Source organism: Pseudonaja textilis, chromosome 2 (assembly GCF_049901715.1).
Source record: "Pseudonaja textilis isolate UNSWEBS1 chromosome 2, rPseTex1.2, whole genome shotgun sequence".
NCBI lineage: Eukaryota > Metazoa > Chordata > Lepidosauria > Squamata > Elapidae > Pseudonaja > Pseudonaja textilis.
In genome coordinates this window covers 109,904,166-109,927,530 of record NC_141991.1, presented here as the reverse complement: position 1 = coordinate 109,927,530, position 23,365 = coordinate 109,904,166, and the positions used below count along the sequence as shown (strand labels likewise).

The 23,365-nt window shown below is 37.2% G+C and overlaps 1 protein-coding gene across 2 annotated transcripts in view; it reads left to right on the top strand.

The window, feature by feature from the left end:
• Positions 1-22,103, top strand: part of ASPSCR1 (ASPSCR1 tether for SLC2A4, UBX domain containing) — a 78,453-nt gene extending 56,350 nt beyond the window's left edge. The window contains exons 13-17 of one of the 2 annotated variants that reach the window (XR_015741354.1): positions 11,476-11,542; positions 19,538-19,589; positions 21,130-21,199; positions 21,439-21,626; positions 21,952-22,103. Coding sequence is in view for 1 of the 2 variants with exons in the window: in XM_026701867.2 (XP_026557652.1) it covers positions 19,538-19,589; positions 21,130-21,199; positions 21,439-21,626; positions 21,952-21,965 (324 nt within the window). In the remaining variant the exon portion in view is untranslated. The remainder of the gene's footprint in view (positions 1-11,475; positions 11,543-19,537; positions 19,590-21,129; positions 21,200-21,438; positions 21,627-21,951) is intronic. The other variant, XM_026701867.2, reaches the window with a different exon arrangement.
• Positions 22,104-23,365: the final 1,262 nt, after the last annotated feature.

The window sequence follows — 23,365 nt, the reverse complement described above, 5'->3', positions numbered from 1 at the left end:
CTTATGTTCAGTTTGTCTGCTTTATATTGTAGGCATGTAGTGAGTACTACAGGTTCTGAATTATATTTTGCATTAATTGTAGGCATTTTACAAATCAGGCAACACGGACATGCTTGAAAGCGGTGTACAAAACATGAAATGACTCTCTACTTTAGAAGGATATGGAAAGAAGATACAGGATCCCTTGCACAACCATTGCATCCCAGATGTAATGAGTTGTGTTTTATTTCCTGGTATCAGTCACTGTTTACAGTTACTATAATCCCACAGTGTTGATTATCTGTTCTGATGATCACTAGACCGACCTTCCTCTACTTCTCCTACTTGAGGTTAATTTGTTAACTTCTGTAAGAGTTCCTCCCTGTTGAGGTCAATGCAGCTCTGTTCTTTCTTCCCTCTCTTTCTTTTGATCTTTTAGCCCCCAGGCCTCAGGGAAGAGCCTAGTTTTGCCAAGGGAACAATCTTTCTCTGTTTTAGAAGCCTTAAAAAATTGCATTCTTGATTTTTTAGCAAAGCGTGCTTTGACTAAGCTTAACTCTTTGCATTAAAGATTTGAGTATAAACTGGCTACTTTTCATAATGAGGGTGAGATTCTAGGTGGAAGGAAACAAGCCTTGCAGGATGATTTTTTTTTTTTTTTGTATGAAAAATAGCTTAGGTGATCTGACAATATTGCTTGCAGAATGTGATATATACCAAGAGTCACTTAGAGGTTGATAGGTTATATAGAGTGTACCAGGAATTCATTTCCATAGTCTTATCTCATAGCCTCTCAGGCGGCATACTGAATTAGGAAAGGATTAGAGTTCTTCTGAAGTTGTTTATAATTGATCTTTCCACATTCCTTGACTTCTTGTGGATGAGATACAAGTGCAGCTGCTGTCAAGAGTGCTGAACATATAAAGTCAGTACTGTAACTTGCATTCAAATTTGAGGCTTCTTTCCTTTTGATAAATGTGTCTTTAACTGAAGGTCTCTTGCCAAAAAGCTTGGGTTCCCCCTCCCAAAAAAAGTATCTCTATATGAATTACCAATAATATTTTATTTCTTGCTTCAACACTTACGTCGGACTTTTTTCCCCCTTCACTATGAGAATATGTTGAGTTTATGTTCTTTGCAGCCTTGCTACATATTTGTTGTTTCTGGGTTGTGGTTCTGTGATACGTAGACTGTTTAATCTTGACGTTGTCCCAAGGGCCTTTCTGCGTGAGCAAAACAGAGAGCTGCATTTTAACCATAAGCATGATTTCCCCAAAAGTATTTCCAAAGGGTAGTACTCTACTTTTACAAACATACTACTTGTGGGTAATTGCATGGGCAGAAAGTTTTTTCTTGTGATGGCAACTCTAGTCCAAGAAAGTGTTTATCTTTCGGAAAATTCCATTAAATATTGCTTCATTCCTGGAAGCAAGGTAGAATGGATGCAATCTTGAGTTTTAGTGTCTTCGGGTTAATTCTGCTTAGCTTATCAGTCTATTAAAAATGGCATACTTTTTTACACTAATGCATAGTGCAGGGACACAAACCTCAATTTCTTTTAAGAAAAAGGTAGATGGGCCAGTTTTTAATAACTATCCACCTAAAACAACAACATGGAAGTATATTTTACGTATGTGAGTAGGCCTGTGTAGATTACTCACTCTGTATCCATGTCTCAACAGCGTGAAGCAACTGCAAATGCAGGAAACTTTGGCATAACTTGTTTTGAGCCTCTGAAGTGTCGATCCAGAGAAACCACTTTGCTCACCAACAACGGGCCTCTTGAATTAACTCTACAATTGTAGTTAGGAATACATTGTAGGGGATGCACTTTTTAATCGCAGTACAGAAGGTAGGATTCAAAGAAAGAAGGAATCGTTCCATGGGCGTACAGAGGGTTTACAAAAGTGTGAAGGTCAGCCCTTTGAGGTGTAGATTCAAGAACTGCACTGGGCTGGTGGAAGTCTCTCGTGTAAGCTTAATCAGCGGAAGTAATAAAGGCTGTGTATAGCAAATTAGAACCAAATGCTTTCTTACTGGACAATAAACAGATGGTGTAGAAAGGCCTTGAAAGCCATTTTAATACCTGAATCTGTCTACTGCTCAGATTCACTAGTAGTCTTCAGCGCTGGAACAAAAGGTTCTGTGCCTTTGTTTCTGAGTTACAATGTCATTGTGGTGGGGAGCAGCCAGTTCAATGTCTTTTTCCCCCCTGTAATTCTCCTTCAAAGCCACTGAAGATATTTTAATTAAAAGCAGAAGTGCTAGTGGCAAGATCTTGTGTGTCTTTGAACTGGGCGACTTTCTCATTTACTCAGAAAGCAGCTCCTCCCATCTTTACTTGTTTTGTGCCATCTTGCCCACAGCTGCCACCCAATATGATCTTCGATTCCCACACATCTGTCATGGTGGGAAGATGAGGAAATCAGAAGTTTCCATAAGAAGGCTTACTGGAAAAAAAGCCAGACTGGACTTCTGATATAAAATATTGGCAAAACTTTGTATCTGAAAATGGGACTTTTTCCATATTGGTTGGCCTTCTCAAATTAGAAATGGGCTGTAAACCAAATAAGGCCTGAAAACTTTAATCAGCCTTTCAACCTTTGAATCAAACAGCAACAAAAACCTCATTCACTTTTGAAGAAAATGTTAATGCATATTATTCAATGATACTATTCAACAGAAATAGTACCACTGAATAGCACACTCTCTCTCTCTCTCTCTCTCTCTCTCTCTCTCCCTCCCTCCCCCCACTGTGTGTGTGTGTGTGTGTGTGTGTGTGTGTGTGTGTGTGTATTCATGAAAGAGAAAGACTCTATACTTTCATGTTACAACTCTGTGGTTTTATACACAATATCCTAACTGTTCCTGACTGCATGTGCTTTATAACTGCCAATTTTTGCTGCTAGATAGTGCATCTTTTTTTTATCCTCTGACTTGTGTCAAAACATTAATTGTCTGTCCTTCTCTGAAGCCAGATATTCCTAATCTGCATATACTTTGACATACACTTTTATCTTTGAACTTGACTTTTTGATCAATTCCTAAGTCTTGGAGAACTTTTTGTTTGCAAAATTCCTTTATAACAGGACGCTTTCCTTTATTTCCTGTTCATTTTTTTCTGAACCCATTTTGAATGTTAGCCATCAGATTCTGGGCATATATTCACACTCCTTGATCCTGCTGGGTTTCCTATTGTCTCCCATTTTATCTCCTCTTCTTTGCATCTTGATGAATTGTATAAGGATAAGAATAAGAGTATAAAGCACAGTTGGGAAAATGGGGTTTTTGGAGTTTAGATTCCTGCAATGTTAGAGTAGAATAGAGTATCATTTTTTTGTTAATCTTATTAATTAATTTTGACTAGGCAGGGATTAGATGACTCTAATCTAGATGAGTCTAGATTAGATTAGATTAGATTAGATGCCACTTTTGAAAATAAGCCCCCTTAAGACTAGCAGACTTATTTTAAACTGGTAAGCATGCAACCTTGGAGTTTACAAGTGTCCATGGTATCTCCTTCCAAATCATATTGGAGTGTCTGCAAAAAAGATAACATTTGGAATGTCATATATCAGTTGCTACTGAACATATGTGGTCATTTTTAAAAAATCAAGATACAACAGTGTTATTTCTGTCAGCAAGGCGAGCTTCTTGAATTCTTTACACACTTTCACCAGAAATTGCTATAGCAGGCACATATATTGTTTCCTGTGTAACGAAGTAAGGATATGGCATATGTATTATCTATACTTTGTCCCCAGGGACCTGTGTGGATTTGCTGCATGCATCGGTAGTGTCTGTTTTTGTGTGTGCGTGCCTGTACTGTCCTTGTTTGACCCATTATTCTTCTTGTATTGCATCGGGTCTGACCAATTACTTCTCTTGTGTGGTATACAGTATATGTTTGCACTGGGAAATATAGGACACCTACATATGCTGGATTATGTAGCCAAGAGGGAGGAAAATTTAGAATGGAAGTGTCAGCAGGATTCTGAATCATTGTCCAACGGCCTCACCTTAGCGATGCATTGAGAAGATTTATATATTCTAGATTTTTAATCTCTGCAAACCCCAGTTGGATCTGGCTCATTTTTGAACCCTAGTTCTTCTTTTGCCAACTTCTTCCTGTACACCAAATTTGGTCCTGCTCTGTTCTGTCTTCAGAGTTATCTTGTTGATAGACAGAGCCCTAAATCCCTTTCCAATATATCTTGCCAACATTTTATTGGGTTGAGAAGAATAAAAATTAACATCTTCCTCTGAAGGCTTCTGTAGTTCTAATTTTTTACGTCACAGTCTGTAGTCTCCAGATCCTGTAATTACAATAAAAATTATGAATGCATTCGCTTTTAAATGTTTTGTCCTAGAAGTCATGCACTTTACAGTACTTCTTTTGTTCTCATTTTATTGGGTGGGAGCTGTTACTGCATTAGTTCATTTCAAGGATCATAAACATGTAGACTTTCCTGGAAAAAGAAACATATTGCATTGGAAACAACAAAAGCGTAATTCACTATTTTACACCAGCAGGACCTAAATAATTAAATGTGTCTTGGATCATTCTGTGTCATCTGATCCATCCAAAGAACTCTGGGAGTTTAGATGTGCAGGAAAACATTACTAGAAAATTCGGATAAAAATAATTTAGGCTTAGGGTAGGTCCTTGGCATAATGATTTGACGATTTAGAACCTTTTAAATTCCTCATTTCTAAATTAGCAGGAAAGAATCTATTCAGGCTTCATGTATCCTTTCCTAGGCTGCTGGAAAAAGCTGGGAGAAGTTTAAAGCAATTCAGAAACTTGATGTTTTAAGGAGAAGTGTTGGTGGCTACTCTTAAATATTCAAAAACCCAGAAGTTACTTTCTTGTTAGGTTTTATTCCTTGCCAGACATCCAGAACTTGAACGTTACTACTTTTTAAGGAAAGCTGTTAATTTGTGTGTATTTCCAGTGCTACATTAAAATATTAAACACCACTGGTGTTTGCACAAAAATATTGTATTTATCAGCACCAATTTTTTATCTCTCCAGGGTTTTATCTATCCTTAGCTGAATTAGAGGTAGCCCTTGGCTTATGACTGCAATTTGGACCAGAGGTTCAGTTATATGTCTCAACAGTTGCATGTCAAGATACCTGGGTGACCAAACCCATTTTTACGACACTCTTTAAGCAAGTCATGCAGATGTAAGATTAAATCACATGGCTGTTAAACAAATCACATGGTCATAAGTGCAAAGCCATTCTCCTGAATGAGCACTTTTTGCCTGAAACTGCCAAAAATACTGGAAACTGACAAGAAAACCCCCCACACATCACAGTCATGTGACTGCAGGATGCTGCAACCAGTCATAAACGTAAGCCAGTTGCCAAGTAATTCCCAATATATTAGATTGATGGGAGAAGTGTATCATGGCATGGGGCCAGGTTATGTGAAATATTGTCATCTCCCCAATCACATCCACTCATCCTAGCAGGAAGGGCACGTTGCAGGACCCATCCTTGAAGGAATGTCATCTGTCACAGCACTAGCTCTTTGAAGCATCATTCTCCATGAAGTCATATTGGCCCTACCCGTGTGGGCCTTTGGAAGGACCTGGAAGTATGTAGTTGCCTTCTGGTCTGAGGTTCAGACAACACGGGTATGAAACCTGCAAAATGGCTTTATTGCTAAAGAAATTGAACGGACTGTCCTGCAGATTATGTTCTTAAAAGTAGTTTTGATTGCTTTTAATGTTTTAAAATGATTTTTGGTATGTTTTTGTGTCTTTGTATTGGTTGGCATTATCTATTGACCTTTTTAAAAATGTTGAATAGGCCAAGTTTTGTATTCTGCTCTTTCATCTTTTTTTTCCCACTCCCATCTATAAAAGTGCTATCACCAGCATATCTGAGATTATTAGGCTTCAGCAATCTTAATTCTTATTTCATTTTTTTCTAATTCAGCATTTTTCATTATATATTCTATATATGTATACAAGACAACCTCAGCGTATTTCTTTTTCAGTATTGAAGTATCCACTTGCTTCCCTAGGCAAATGAATATATACATATTGCCCAGAATTGGTTGAGATATATTTTCAAAAGCTTTAAGACAATCATTAAGCAAAAATAAGCATGCTTTTGGAGCCCTATCTTTTCTTTTATTCATCAGATATTAGCAATGAGATCTTAGGTGCCTTTTTGTCTTTGATATCCAGCTTGTATGTCTGGCAGTTCTTATTTCATATATTGCTGATTCTAAAGTATAATATCTTGAGCATTATTAATATATGAGATAATTGCAGTTGTTCAGAAGATTAAATATTCTTTATCACTGATTTATTTAAAGTTGAAATAGAAAATGATCTTTTCCAGTCTCTTGGCCACTGCTTAACAGTACAGTTTAAAAATTGCAAGAGCACTTTAATTGCACCATCTTGCAGATTCTGAAATAGATAAGGTGATATTTCAACAAATCCTGCATCTTTGTTGTTTCAGGGGGGTAATTTGGGAAATCTCAGAGTAAGGGAGCAATTTGTAGTTGCTTGTTTGTAAATCAAGAATCTAGTTTGGGATTGCTGCTGCTTAAAGACTTGTGTAAAGCAACGGGGTTTTTTGGTGGGGGGAAGGGGATAATTCACATTATTCAAGACCAGAAAAAGGTTTAATCGGCATCTAGAATTCTATCCAGGTCACAATGGCAACCAGTGTAGCTTGCAAAGCAGGAGTGGTATGTGGCCATCCCAAGGCATTTCCATTGTTGCCCACATCACTGAATTCTGGACCAGTTATTCTTCCAAGCTTTCATGCTGGAGCCCAATTTCAGAGAACTTCTCTCTCTCCAGAATCTTGGGACACACATATATTTTCTTCATTCAAGTTAAATATTTATAACAAATAATTTAAATGACAGATAGGGATGGACAATACCAACATGAAATTGATTATAGCCTCTGCAAAGAAGATTGAGGAGAAGCTCTACTACATCATCACAAACAAGATCTGCTGCTGGCTTGAACTCCAATCAAAATGCCTATGATACCATTTTAAGAGTATTCCACAAGATAATAAGTTAAAGATCCAGGACACACACATAATAGATTAGATATGGAAAATAGATCGTTTGAAGAATTCTGTACTGAAATTCATGACAATATTAAAGATGAAGCAAGTAAAATATTCTGAAATGCGAAAAATAAAAGAAAACGAAGCGCTCATCTCCTGCTGAAATGTGACAATGTAAAATAAAAGACAACAGGGGAAACTTTGCCCAACTAAGTATTTAATTCCAAAGTAAAGCAAAAATAAAATAAGCAAAACAAAGAAATTAAGAGAATAACCAAATAGGAAGAATATAATATTTATAGAATATTACAAAAATTACAGAAATTAAGGGCACTCTTTATGCAAAACTGGGCACGTAAAAGGTAAAGAAGGCAAAGATTTACTGAAGTAAGAAGAGAATATATGGAGGAGCTAGGGAAAAAACCCACATCCCAAAATTAATGACCATGCATTTGATCTCTGAGCTATAGCTATAAAATTTAGAAGTGTGGTTCTTGAATTGTCATTATAAAACCTTACATGACAAGGGGTCAGGTCATCTGAGGGATCACCCATATCCCATAGGACTTGCCACTAGTATAAGAGCTGGCAGAATTTGAATGCTCAGGTCCTCTTGATTAAACAACCCAATCAGACCCAGGAAGTATGTTTTTCTGTTGCAGAACCTGCCCTCTGGAATCAGATTCTCCCAAGAGAATCATGTGGCTCTCACTCTGATGGCATTCCCAAAAGCATTAAAAACCTCCCAGGCCTTAAAACAGGGTATATATATATAGGACTATCCAGAGAGATGTTGCTGTATATTTGAGTTGCTGTATATTTATAGTTGCTGAGATATTTTATATTCTGTTTTGCATGGTGTTCAGTTTTAAATTGTGAGACATTCAGTCATTTTGGAATCAGGTGATGTCCGAAATCTAATGAAATGAATATGCCTGTGTGCTCCTATATAAAGTGAAAATTGCCTTATTGACACCATGATTTGTGTAGGTTTTCAGGAGTAAGCCAATGCTACGCATCGATGCTTTTAAGTTCAGCAATCTCATTCCAGAAATCCCCTTCTTGGTGGCATCTTTCACTGTCTTGAAATCACCTTGATAAGACTACTTTGATTCCCTTGCTTGTTCAATCATAGTATCTGTCTTGTTCTGTTTCTGAAGGGCTCTGTGTTGGCTGAAGGAGAATAGTTAAAGGAAATGTTCTGTAAATACTTGCTAAATTATTAAGTTATTACTTACATTTGTTTTCCTTTTAAGGCTGAAGAAACCTTGAGAGCTTCAGTTGTAAACTTGGTAGCCATGGGGAAATAGAAGACTTAAGTTGTGGGATAAAAGAAAACTAGATGAATGTGAGCTTCAAATTAAAGAGGCTATATTTGAAATGAACATCCTGTTGTATGTGTGTGTTTACAACAGGACAAATGTGCAGACTGGCAGCAACATGAAGTTTTTGAAAGTTATAAAGACTTCAAGGCATTGGCTTTGATATTTTGTTAAGGCTGTTTGTGCTGGCTGCATTACCCCCATGGCCCATGAATTATTTTAAAATGTTCTTCAGGGCAGAACTGATCAACTGCAGATTTCACTGTTGCAGAATTCTAGCCAACCTCCAGCTGGTTTATGTACTTGTTCTAAGTTAACTGGACTTTTCAGATATGTTTTCCCTTCCTCCTCCTTACATGTTCCGCTGCGGGAATACATACAGGCACCATTCACAGGACTAGAGTCGACTAGTTTGGCAAATTTCTAAAATGTATGCTGGGAATTTGTGCTGAGAATAAAAGTAGGTATCTCTAGTTTGGACAAAGATGAAACACAGCTATAGTTTCGTCATCAAAAGAACTAAAAAGATCTCAAAAGTTTCCTTCTATTTTCCTCCGATAGTAAAATTGTAAAAGAGGTGAAATTGTTGCTGGACTTGTAATACAGGGAACTTGCAATACATTAAAATGCTTTTTGAAGGAGAAACAAAAAACAAAACAACTTTCCAGATTGACTGTTTATTAATGTCTTTTTATTGTGAAGCACAATGCATGAAATGTGGTTCAATTCAGAGTCAATGATTTCTTTTAACATCAGTTCTAAGCATGTTTAATTAGTAAGAAGGAAAATTCAGCTCCCGCAATCATTCTGATTTCTGCATATATATTGTCCTTTTCTCTGAGACACCTTTATTGGAAAGAATTTGGGCTTCTTCTTTCAGATATCATTAATCATGTTAGTTTCTAGGATAACAAGTTAATGTTGACTATCTTAGTGAGCACATAGATACACCTCCTATGAGATAATTTATCCCAAACTTGACCCTTCACATCTCCCAACAATTTACTCATTGCTCTTATAATTAAATACATCCACTTTTCTGCTAGTTTTATTCCCGATCTCTGTTCTTCCATTTTTTCCAGCATTATGGACTTCTTAAAGGTAGCTAGGCCTTTGCATAAGGTGTCCAAAATGTAATAATTTGATTCTGATCATTTGTGCCTCAGGTGAGAACTCTGATTTGTTTTCTTCTAGGACCATTTATTTGTTCTCTTGTCTATCCATAATATTTTTAAGCGTCTTCAGCAACCCTAAGTTCAAAAGCAACAAAATATCCTTCTAGTCCCTCCCCCCCCCAGTCTCAACTTTCACTTCCATAGATTGTCACAAGGAAAACCATTGTCGATATGATTCAGATATTTGTAGGTATTGACATATCACAGCATCTGAATATTTTTTCAAAGGCAGTTTCCATGCTATCCTAACAAAATACATGGTGTATTTGTTGACTACTGGTTTTTTTAATTGTTGTTAAGAGTATTCTAAAAGGCAGAAACTATTCATCAGTATTTGCATTTCTAATGCTGGTTTGTTTATTTATATTCCACCTGTATTATTTTTATAAACAACTCAAGGCAGTAAACATATCCAATACACCTTCCTCTTCCTATTTTTTCCCACAACAATCTTGTGAGAGTGACTGGCCCAACCAGCTGGCTTTCATGGTTAAAGCGGAATTAGAACTCACAGTCTCCCAACTTCCAGCTTTTTTAGGTTCCTGTATCTATTGTCATTAGTTTGATCTCCTTATTATGGAGATTCTCAGTCATCCAGGACATGGTTGCCCCAAAAGTGCTTTTTTAAAAGGAAACTGGACTTTTTCTTTGAAGACGTTTCACTTCTCACCCAAGAAGGCTCTTCAATTCTGGCTGGATGGTGGGATTGAAAGGATTTATACTCCTTGGAGACAGCTGGTCATTTGCATGCTTTTAGAGGATGCATTCCTTGGCTTTCATTCCATGTTCAGCTATCAGAGTAGCATAACCTTTACTGAAAGGAGATAAAAATGTAAATGTCAGTGGAAGATAGAAATGAAATGGTGACAGAGTATTAAAGAAGCCAGTTGTGTGTAGAAGAGGCAAAACTCAAATGGTGGAGTGAGTTCTGAGACTGAAGCTACTGCAACTGAGAAAAGAGTAACAGCCTTATAATCTCACAAACTTTTCAGAGATACTGACCAGGTACATCCAGTTAGCAAACAATAATTGCTTTATCCCTCCTACAAACTGATAAGGAAGGGGAGGCAGAGAAGCAACTTAGTACAAAGGAGCAATTACCAGCCTGTTAAACCCCCAGCAGGACCTACTGAAGTATAAGGATTGGAAGGTGGAAGATAATTTAAAACTAAATATAAGATAAAAAGACATTAAGTCCTTGATAAAAGGAACAGAATTCTGAATCCTTAAAGGTAAGGCTAGGAAAAAACAAAAAATGGTAATAATAGCTTTTATTGCTATAAACTCTTGGCAGTTAAAAACAGTAAAACAAAAACATGTAAGATGGTTAAAGATTTTCACTCAGTATCACTCATAAAAATATTATTAGGCCCTGGTAAGTAGATATAGTGCATGTATTGCATTTAACACATTATAGGAGTATATGTTATATAATAAACTAAAGCTTTATAGCTTTCTAGTCAGGAGGGAGGTTTTGCACCCAAATCTAATTGTAGCTCTCTCACATGAATTTTAACTGCTAGAGGTTCTTATATGTAGGGAGTATTTCTCAGGTATCTTGGATGTTGACATTCTACTATAAAGAATAATAGTATATTTTTTCCATTTCTTTAGATCAGTTTACTGTTTTTCCATTGATATCCTTTAACATAGCAATTCAAGGTTAGAACCATCTGAATTTGGGGAACTTTTGGACACTTTTCTTCTTTGTCCGTATCTGTTTGAATTTTCACTGCCTTTGCAGACATTGATGTAATTACTGCTTCTTGTCTCTTCTAACAGTTATTTGAAATTCAAGTTCCATCCTGAAATCTTTGTCTTTCTTGGGGATGGCTTCTCTCTTTCTTTCCTTGGCAATTCCCATCATATATTGACCCCATTTGCTTTATTTTTGTTTGGCAGTCTCTTATTACATTCATCTTTAACAAGTCCTATGATTTCATTCCACAGTTCCTCTGGTTGCCTATCAGTGAAGTTTAGGACTTCAAAGCAATTCCTGAGGTTTTCATTGCAAATGGTGGGTATACATTCAGCATCATATTATGGAAACTGGTTGGCTTTGTTCTTCTGCTTTGGCTGTACTTGGAACTTGCACATGAGCGGTCTGTGATCTATTCCACAGTCAACCCTGGCTAATGTCTTTGGCTATTATACCATAGGTCATCCATTTCCTAATAATAATACAATGAATTTGATTTCTATATTATTTTATCTGATGATGTTCGTGTGTAGAGGTGCCATTTCCAGTTGTTGGAAAACAATGTTACTAATGAAAAACCACTAGTTTAGCAACACTGATAAGTCACTCTCTCATTTCTGTTTCATAAGTCATACAGCCATGTTATTTCCAACATATATATTTTCCAGCCAGAAACATTACATGTTGCTTGCATATTCCGTTGACCTGAGCATAAAACTTACCTTCTTTCTGCATCAGTGGTTGGAGTATAAGCTTGAATAATTGTCATGTTAAATGCTTGTCCACAAAATCTAATTAATATTATTGGGTCATTGACTACATTGTACCCAAGAACTGTCTTTATTACCCAAGTACTGTCTTTCTGTCTAAAAACAACACAGTTCCTTTTTCATTTTTCATGTCCTTGAGTAGTAAACAGTATGATCATCTGACTGAAAGTGTCCAGTTCCACTCTATTTCAGTTCACTCGTGTCTAAGATGTCAGTGTGTAGTCATTTCATTTGGTCTTTCACTTAGTTGGGGATCATTTTCACACTTTTCACACATACATTTTCTGCATAGTAACATCACCCATTAGAGATCCCATAGCTTTAATCTAGTTAATTCATAAACACCATATTCCCAAAGAATCTTCTCTTTTCTTCAGTGGCTTATTAGGTGCCACCTGACTTGAGGAGCCTGTCATCCAGCATTATCTTATCAATTACTTGTTCTTGTCTGTCCATACAGTTTTCTTAGTGAAAGTCAGGAATGGTTTACCATTGTCCTGCCCTGCACAATATGATATAGTTCCTTGCCATTGTTGCTAAAGTCATTATCTGCCTCCTTTATTATTCTATATTGCTGCTGCTCAATATAGATGTACTGTCAGCTTCAATTGAGCAGCTTTGACTCTTGGAATACCCTCCAAACATTCTTTGTTCGTTCCTTCCAGGAACATATTCAGCTGTCACAGTAGGGCAGAATAGCAGGACCAGGGAGGTGAGGTGGGGAATGTACGTAGACTTACAGAAATAATTATACCAAGGAATAAAAGTAAGGAAATGAATCAATGTGTTTGAAGTTTTACAATAAACCCATAGTGTACCACTTTAATATTAAAACAGCTAGCACTCTGACGAAACAGCTAGCGCTCTGGCTGATGAGTAAAAGTTGAACTTTTAGACTTTTATCTGATAAAAAAATAATGGGCTTCTTAAGTCGTCCTTTCCCAGCTGCCTTCTGTGTTTGATCAGGGTCTTCTCAGCTTGGGAAGCTTTGTTCTCAGGTACTAAGACAAGGCCATTTAGGCAGTGTGTCCCTTTGACCGTGGCTCTCATGTTTATATCCCTTCCGGAGATGCTCTTTGCCTCTTGTCAGAGGAGCTTTGATCCACAAGCTCCCCAATTAAATTTTCCAAGTGCTGGTTTCTGTGTTCAGTGAATGGTCGGGGATGGGGAGGGTGTTCTGGATTATATGGTATGTCATGCTACTAGCTTAGAGTTCCGCATTCATGTGCATGTCCCCTTTGATGTACTCATATACTTACTAATCTTTACACATCAAACTAACCGTGGACTCATGGCACTCTAGTCATTACAACCCGTGTCATGGAAAGAATGCTCCTTCTTTTGGCAGCTGCAAGTCTCTTTCCTCAACCCTCCAAAGACAACAGCCACTACTATTTGGTCTTGTGTTCTCTGAATAAACTTGGCAAATCTTTTTTTCCCCAGCAACCTTTTGATAGGAGGGTGATTTACCTTGGACAATAGGCAGGAGGATATATAAAAGTGAAGCTGTTCAAATACAGAGAGTAATGGGCAAGAGGATTTTTCCCAAGAAAAATGACTCGTGAAAATGTAGACTCATAGTTTCAATCAACTACCACCCCTCCCCCAAATCTTAAGTACTAAGCAAGGTGCTGTGAATATGAAGTTTGTCTAAGTATGATATATGCGCCTTAGCCTGCTTTCCATATCTTTTTGAACTGATGAAATGCGACTTCTGATGCCATAAAATAAATTTATTACTTGCTGCTGCTTGATGTGAATCAAGAGATTATAATTATCTGGTACAGGAGGTATATTTGTTACACTTGAAAGACATTTTAGTCTGGCATCAGAAGTAGAGAACTTAGATACTATAACATGCTACTGATGTGGAGGCAAGGGGCAACTGTGGAAGCGCAGGGCGATTGGTAATTAAAAGAGAAATATGTACTGTGAAAGTACAAAGGCATCAAAGATATAAAGAGTTAGTGAATTTCTAATAATTATGCAGTCATGTAATGATAATTTCAACAGATAAGCATATTTTGCAACTTTATTTCCTTAATTCTATCCCCTGTCCCCCCTCCCCACCCACCCACCCAAAAAACTGGAATAGACAAAACTTTAAAGTTTTTAGCCATATTTAGGCTTTCACATGAAGGAAAGGCTCAAAGTGTTGTCCTTGTAAAATCACAATTGCAGTTCATTTGTTATTCATTTTAAGTGCTCAGAAACAAAGGACATTTGTAATCTTTGTTTTCCAGAGATACCGTCTTTCCCAGAATGATGGGCACACATCCATGTTGTTGCTGCAGGATATCCAGTTAATATACTTCCACAGCACTCCTTTTCATTGTTTAGTCAGTTACTACTCAGAGCATCATATTTTTCAGCACTGATGATGACTTTTCAGTTGTAGTTCAAAACTGCACTAATATTTGTGACTATATTAGAAGGTCTCACAAAATGGCTCTCAGAAGCATAGTCAATGACAAAAGCTCATTTCCCAAGCCAAACTACAAAGTTCCTCTTCTTGCTCTCTTAAAATGGTCTCTACGACCCATTTATTTGTTTTCTGACCTTCTTCCAAAACTAGCAGTATGTTACCACAGACATTGACCATTTCTATTTTGTAAGGATGCCTGTGGAAAAAATGTGGAGCCCAGATACAGCATTGTAAGTTGAGGATGTACTGTTTTTTTTCAGGCCAAAATCCAGATTTGTTGTTTTTTTTAAATAATATTTTAGAACCTACTCAAAATTGGCCATGACTGCAACAGAAACTCAACTTTATTTAATTTACTGTAAATATGGAGTTGCATCAGAGTTTTTCAGGTGCTGTATGTTACCCTGTGCTAAAATTTAGTGTATTTATTGTAAATAAAGATGTTACTATGCTTGGCACTTTGCTGCATAGGCTGACATTTTTCCATTTTTTAAAATTGTCTTGTAAAGTCCGGCTATAACTTAAAATCACGATGTGCTAAAAATGAACTTAAGCAGAGGCTTTAAAGAACAAAATCTAACCTTAATTGATCAATAAGTTTAGGGTAAGACCTATCTTCACATACACACAAGACAGATATGTGAGGAAGGTTACAAAAGCATATCGACAAAAGTAAGTCTTCTTATACCTTTTAAGATTCTTTAGAAGTAAAGTAACTGCATTGTAAACCACTCTTAGATTTACATCTTTCCTGCAAAAGACAAATATCTTTCTAGCACTGTTTACCTTTCAGTATCCCTTCTCCTATTGTCCTGCTAATTGATCACAATTGACCATTTAACAAGGCTATTAACAGCATCAAAGGTGTGGATTCCTCCAGATGTAGGGAGTTAAGTTCCCAGGAAAATAGGTTAGGTTCCCAGAGGGGTGGGGAATGCTGGGGTGAAACATATCCATGAAGAAAAACAGATGGATTCAGATTGATTTAGAAGGGATAATCATGTGTCTTAATAGGAGAGGGATATAACTGATTGCAGGCATGAGTTATAATTGTTTTACAACAAGTGAAAGGTTAAAGAAATATTTTCTGCAACAGCAAGATAAGAAATGTCTATAGAGTGATAAATTCTTCTACATATATTTTAGTACATTTCCTTATTTATTACCCTTCAGTTTCTAAATCCTGACAATCTCAAGAGAATTATTGTCACGTACCATATTCCATCCCCATATTATTTTTCAATGCACACATTCTTGTTAACAATATGTCACTTTGAGGCGCTGACCAGTCACTTAAATCTCAATAACTATATCTTTTTTTTAGTATATTAATTTCATGTTATGCTTGTAAACTTCCAGAAACATCTGTCTGGAAGCTCTTAGAAGAGAATGCTACCCTAGATGGGCTCTAGGTCTAACCCAACAAGGCAGTTCTTTTGGTTGTTATTGTGCTAGTGTTTTTAAGCCTTGGAGTTAAAGTGATGCACTAAAGCTGAAATGTTGCGATAGCAGAGATCTATTACATTTAATGACAGTTTCTTTGATGTTTTATTTTGCAAGTCTTCTCCCACAGCTTTTCTGTTTTTATCTGTTTAATTTGTAAATTGTGTATGTGTGTGTGTGTGTGTGTACGTGTACACACACACACACACACACACACAGGGATGGCAATACAAAGATACCCCAAGCATATCAGTGTAACAAATACTGACAAATGTTTAAATAAATCTGTAGAAGAACTGGTGCCTGTTTTTCACAAGTGGGATAGAAAATTGTACTCAGCTTGGCTGAAGTGTTGAATATACTACCTACATTATGCAGCATCTGAGTTCTCAGTGTTTTTGTTTGATTGGTGGCACTGCTTCTCTTCTGACTTTGATTTTGAAAAATGTTTTTTTATGAAGTGTAGAAGCTTTCAGCTGAATAATTGAAAATTCTGTAAACGAAAATGTGATTTTCAGGAGCTCTGCAGAAATTGTGAATGTGTTATCTTGATAAAAAGGAAGGAGCAATTCCAAATATTCAAAAGCTATAGGGATTATAAAAGCAGTAGAGAGTAATTCACAACTTAGAGAAAGCTTCTGTTAAGGAAGATGTTGGAAATTGCCTCAAGTCATCCATTTTCCTGTAATAATTCCAAGCAAATAAGAAAGTGGTAAAATGATTCTGTAGAGCAGTGCTATAGAAAATAGAATTGAAGATGGGTCTAGTCAAGGTGGATGAGGGGGGAAAGAAGGCGTGGAGATAAGTCGTTTTCTCTGTATATCCCTAGGTTGGTTGGATAGATACATCTATTCAAATCTTGTACCTAAGAAAAGAATACCAGAAGGTTTAAGCAATCCCAGAAATCCATAAATTATCGTTTTGTTAGCCTGCGCTTGGTTGGGTCAAAGACTTATAGGCCACATATATTTTTTTAAGTCGTATTGTTCTTTGAGGGTTTCAGTAAAACATATTCAAAAAGAGACAATTGATGCCCAAGTGAGCATGCTGTATGCCTAGCCTGGAAAAAAAAAGAGCAAGCTATGGATCAAGCTCTCTGAAGAGAGTTTTTATTGGCCAAACTCTAGGAAAGAAAATAGATTTGGGGGGAGTGGGGGGAGGGAGGTGGCGGCTGAAATTTGTGTGCTCCTGAACTGCTGTCTCATTCCTTTAAGTCTCTTCCAATTAAAAGCGCTTTGGTCTGATGTCTTGCCAGTGCTGGGAATTGGTTGGGGAGGAGTTGGAAAGCTAAAGCTGGGCTTATTTGTCAACTTGTGAGTAAAAATAGGGTAGTAGATTTTGTGCGTGTGTGTGTGTGTGTGTGTGTGTGTGTGTGTGTGTGTGTGTGTGTGAGAGAGAGAGAGAGAGAGAGAGAGAGAGAGAGAGAGAGAGAGAGAGAGAGAGAGAGATAAGCATTTGTACTGCGTGTGTCTGTCTCATTCTTGGGCTGTGTTCCTCAGTGCCCGCTCTCTCCCTCTTCTTTATGTTTCCCTCACAGGCTCTGCCATGAATTTTCTCTGACCCCTTGGGGCCGTTCCCACTTGAAGCTTTGAAGTGTGTGCCCAGAGCGTGATTGACAAGGAAGTTTTAGTGGCGGCAACTGGAGAAACTGAAAAGGGCAGGGCTTTGAACTAAAGAGCTTTGAGCTCCGAGATGCTGCACTTAGTTATCTCCTTCAGAATGTTAATTATTCATCACGATAATTGGGCAGGAGAGAAAAAAGAGAGAGAAGAGGTTATTAAAAAATTCCAACACTAACACACTACAAAACCTCATTTTCCAATTCTGTGGCTGGCGTGAAAAGGATAGTGTGTGTGCGAAGAAGCTGAGGGAGGGTTTTGTTGTTGTTGTTTTCCTTTAATCCATTCTCTAAATAGTAGGATCCCTTCAGATGAAGACAGCGGAAACATCAAAGCTTTTATAAGAGTTTTCTTGGAGTTTCTTAACTGTGTCTGGTATTTTTTTAATTAAAAAGTTTACGAAAAGCCGCCTTTGTGACTGGCTTCTGGTGATGTTAGCCAACCTTGTGTCCCACTGTCTGGGAGAGAAAAATATTTTACAAAGACTAATAAATATTGTTTTTGTCACTATAATATCTGGAGGATCATCCCGTGAATGGAAGACCCCTTCACTGAAAGAGACGAATCTAGCTGCCATGCAGACACAATTCTTTAGAATCTATAGAGCATAACGTTGTTGTACAATATCTCATGGATTGTGGTGAAGTAATTACTAAAGTTTGTTAATATCCATTATTATACCTGGATTTTTCCAGTATCCAGATACCAGCAGAAATCATTTCTAAAGTAGCAGTGTGTTTATACCATTTTAGTAATTAGACAAGAGATCTAAAATCACCTTTCTCTATATAAATATAAGTAGGATTTTTACTTCTAACAAACTGCTATCAACTTTCATAGCAGTTTGTTAGAAGTAAAAATCCTGGTTATATTTATATTCATTGCATTTTGTTCTGCTAATGATTTATGCAGTTTAGAAATAATTATTTCTTGCTGCTCAGATATAAATTCAGATTATTTATAAGAAACTTAAACTGTATTTATTTTAGAATAATTTTCCCACACACATACACACAAAACTTTCCCAGGGTAAACATTTTATAAAATTAATATCCTTAAAATGAATAATGAAAAATTCTTCCTCTTGTCCCTTCTCTTGCACTTCACTCAAAAGATTTTGGCAAAGGTCTAGCAAAAGCTGTAGTATATCTATATAGTAATAACTTTCTATGCATTTGTTCGTTATATAAATTTGAATATAATAGGGTGAGAATTACAGTATATACCCAACAGATCTACTACACAGGGTAGATTTTTGCTCTGCTACAAAAATAGCCAGTTTTTCATTGTCTAGTCACTGAGTTTAAAATCCCAAGTTTGTAATCTGGTGTATAAATCTGCCCTAAAAACTATTTCTACTGGTAACATTAGCAAGCTCTGCAGAAATGTAGCATGAGATTAAATGCTACATATTGTATATATTTTACTGTAAACTACTGAGTCTTGCAACTGTGGTGTATATGCATTTGTTAGATAATTTAAAAAGAAGGAAATGACTATTACAACTCTGAGTATCTTATCTAGTACCTTTAGATGGGTTCAATAGGAAACTGGCAAGAACAGTTGCCTCTGAAAATGGAACTAATACTGAGGGAGGTTCCTCTCACATGCAACCACTCAATGTTAATGTATCATTTTTATTTATTTAAAGCATTTTTACCCTCATCTTTACTCAAAAGGCTCACAGAGCAATTTTCAAATGTCAAACATAAACTAGTTCTTGGCCTCTAGTTTACAATGTACAAAATAGGTTGCACAAGAAAAAGTAGGGAGGAAAGAAGAATAAAAGAACATATAGATAAGTGCCTGTTTTTCAAGTTACAATTCTTATGACAATCCGGGTGGAAAAGAGCATTTTCCATATACCACTCACAATATTAATGTAAAAATTATTTTCAGGAACTGTAACTAAGAAATCTGTGAAATAGATAGGGTCCTATTTTATGTCTAGGATTGAGATTATTGCTATTTGATGAGAATGTATTCTTGCAAGACTAAGAACAATTTTAGTAATTCTTTTGTTTAGTCTTATCCTCTGATTTCTCTCCTATTGCAGGCTAACCTTTTCCCTGCTGCTATTGTATATTTTGGATCTGAAGTGCACAAGGGTGAGTAATTGTGCCTCCATAGTACAGCCTGCATAGATAAATTGTGAAAATCTTTCTTTGATATGCAGATTTTTTTAAATCTAAAAATTACCCCTGGAAGTATTATTAAATGTATAGAATATCAGTTTCTATGCACTTTTAAATCAGAGTATGTTTCTTTGGATAGCTGCTGGAGTAGCCACTCCAGTGTGAAAATATCACAAAAGAAAATATTTGGAAGGTAAAATAATAGAGGACAGTTCCAAGTAAGTTTTATAATCCAACTCATGGAATTTTAGCAGGGGTCCAAACCTGTGTGTGTATTTGTGTTTGTGTGTGTTTACTTTAATCCTGTCATACAGGTAGTCTTTGATTTGCATCAGTTCGTTTAGTGACCATTCAAAATTACAACAGCAGAAAAAAAGTGACATGACAGTTTTTCACAGCTATGGTCTTTCTGGTATGCCCATGGTCATGTGATCAAAATCCAGATACTTGACAACTGGGTCACATTTATGACAGTTGCTGTGTTAGCAGATAGCCAGAATATGCAAAGATGAAGTCAGGAAAGCAAAGGCTCAGAATGAACTAAGGCTTGCTACAAAAGTCAAAGATAATAAAAAGAGTTTCTTCCAACATATTAATAACAAGAAAAAAGTCAAGGAAACAGTCGGTTCACTAAAGAGAGAAGAAGATGGCAAGGTAGTAACAGGCAGTAGGGAGAAATCACAGCTGTTTAACTCATTCTTTCATCAGCAAAAAGAAATTATAGCCCAAAGTTGATTTAATAAAATTCTCTCCAGAACTCCTGTCTTCCAAAAGATATTCCAAAATTTTAAATAAGGATCATTTCCAATTTCAAAAGCCTTCTCCACATTTAAGAAAAATAGTGCAGCTTGTTTCAATTTGTCTATTTCTGAAGTAAGACCATTTCAACCGTACACATTCAGTTAAATTGGATGAACATATTTTAAATATTTTATTTTGAAATTATTTTAAGCACTGATAAATACTAGTATGGACAATTACTTCAAACTATGATTCACTTTCTGTCCTTGAGCAAATATTTGTGTAATACCGGTACAGTTATCTTAAAAGTATATATTGATTGCCACAATTCAATGAGATAGGTTTAGTTTACAAGACTAATTAGAGTAAGACGGTCCTGCAGATTGAAAGTAACAATTAGTTCTTTCTCCTAATGGTGCAATTTATTAGAAAATGGCCAATGGCTTAAAATCTTCAAGTACTAACTGACAAGAAAAATGTATGTGCAATCTGTTTGGCATTTTTATTTGTGTTAATACTCGTCTTTGCTTAACCAGTTCACTGAATACAATAAAAGGCGTTAAAAAACACAAAATCTCAAATGTTTACAGATGTCTTGTGTGCTTGAAGAAGTTTCTAGAGAGTTAGTCTGGCTTGAAAGATCATTTTATAAGATGCATCAATAGTTTCATTTTTTGAAGCCCGTTATTTCAAAAATTATACAAAGAATCTATGCCTTTGCATAATATCATGTTACGTTACTTAGAAAACCTAAAATTGTTCATTTTTACAGATCACTATTTGAGGTTGGATCTGCTAGAATCTGCTGTGTCTCCTTCTGAAGCGGACATTTTAGTAGCTAGGTAAGTAAGAATAATTTATTTCAAAGATCAGAATTTATCAGTTAGCATAGACATGTTATTTTACATCTCTCTAAATTCCATCTGGATGATGAAAGGATCACTTATTTGCTAACTCCAGAGATTGAAAGAAAAGCTGCACCTTTGGCTTTGGCTTTTGCATTTAGATCAACATGCAATTTATTTTACTTCCATATGGAGAGGAACCAACATTAAAATCTAATATTTATCTTTTCTTCCAGGCGGCTGTCTAAATTGGTAGATCATACAGCTCAACATTTGGAATCTGCTCCTAGTTCCTCACCTATATCAAACGAGGCTAACCAAAATACAGTAGCAGAGCATTCAGAATCAACAAATCTTGAAATGCCACAGCCACAAATAAGGAGGACCCCATCTGGAAAAGTGCCAAAGTGGCTGAAGCTGCCAGGTACTACCTAACATGTAATACGAAGATACTTGCTTCTTGCAGTTTTTTCCCTCAGAAAAGAGAGATCCAAATCTGTCTTCACACCCATAATTCCTCCACTTTGTGTGGAGTTATTCCCAACTGTTGACCCTCGTTGAGTCCAAACTGATTCCTCCCCACACCTACCCTCCACTTTAAAATGTGAGAATGTATATGTTCAATGTTCTTCAGTATGTTAATATGTACTATCTGGATTTTAGTTTGAAAATTTATTTCTTTGGAAAAGTTCATGAAAACTTCACTGTGCAAACTCATTTGCTATTGTTGCCTTATGTTTGCATTTCAGGTGGGAAGAAATGAAGAAGTGGTAATACCTGCTGCAGAAAGATGCTTGGCTTGGTTGAGAAGCAACATTTTGATTACCATTTTCTGCTTCCAGTAACAAGCTAAAATATATGACCTACAAATAATTTTTCAGAATAAAGTTGAATGCTGTTTCAATTTGCCAGTTCTGTTAAATTGGGAATGAATGTTGCCTGCGTTGTGCAGCATTATTAACATATAAAGCAAGAGACAGCACAAGCTTTCTGTGACTTCAGATCACATAAATGGAGTAAGTACAGAAATTCAGGCAAAATCATTTGCCAATTTTTTTGTGTCGGTGCTGAGAATTTCAAGAACACACCATAGTACTCAATGTGAATTTACAACAGATGGTAATTGTGAAGCAACTTCGGCTAATTTTGAAAATGCTAAATAGAGTCAGACTTGGGGTGTGCTTAGATGGAAGATCATAAGGTCTCAAGTCTATAGACCCTGGAAAAGGAGAGAAAACAAAACACTTCTGTACTGTTGGTAAGAAAATTGTATGGGAATTGTGATTAGCACTAAAGATGCCTTTAGTGTGATGGACCCTGCCTGCCCAATGCATTCATAACCCGAGGATTCGTAGGAGTGAATCTCGTATCTTGAACGGGATTGCTCCCTACTTTCGCCCACGGATTCGCTAATTGAATGCGAGGCTCGTTAAATGAACATGAAGTATTTCAGGGTGGGGAAAGCCATGGGGAGCCTACTGATGGAACAGGCCACCTGCCTCATACCACCAAAAGCCTGCCCGACTCACTGAAATAACTCACGCTCCCCACATTTGCCTCCCCTCCAACCTGCCGCGCCGGGTCAGTTACCTTGTGAAGATCTAGCAAGCAGTCATCTCTCAGCTGTGAGCGCTCCTCTGCAGTTCCGCTTAGGCCTCCACAGGTCTCACCTGGCAGTTTGCCACAGAAATGGGGTGAAATCTGCCCCTCTGACGTGACGTTTGGCCCCCCACAGGCCAAAATGGAGCTTCTGGGGGCAGACCTGGCCCTTCGATGCTCCATTTGGACTTCCGCAGACCTCCCCCAGCCCACTGCAGGCACAAGTGGAGCTTCTGGGGGGTGGGGTGGATCCAGTTCTCTGATGCTCTGGCTCTCCGTGGGCTTCCGCCAGCCCATTGCAGGCCAAAATGGAGCTTCTGAGGGCCAGTTTCGCCCCAGAAGCTCCATTTTGGTCTGCAATGGGCCGGCAGAGGACCGAATGGAGCATCAGATGGCTGGATCCACCACCCCCGGAAGCTGCTTTTCAGCCTGCAATGGGTCAGGAGACCTCCGGAGCTTCTGAGGGGTGGATGCATCTCACGGAAACTCCATTTCGGCCTGGAGTGTGCCAGTCGAGGCCTCTGGAGGCCCAAACGGAGCGTCGGAGGGGCAGATCCACTGCTC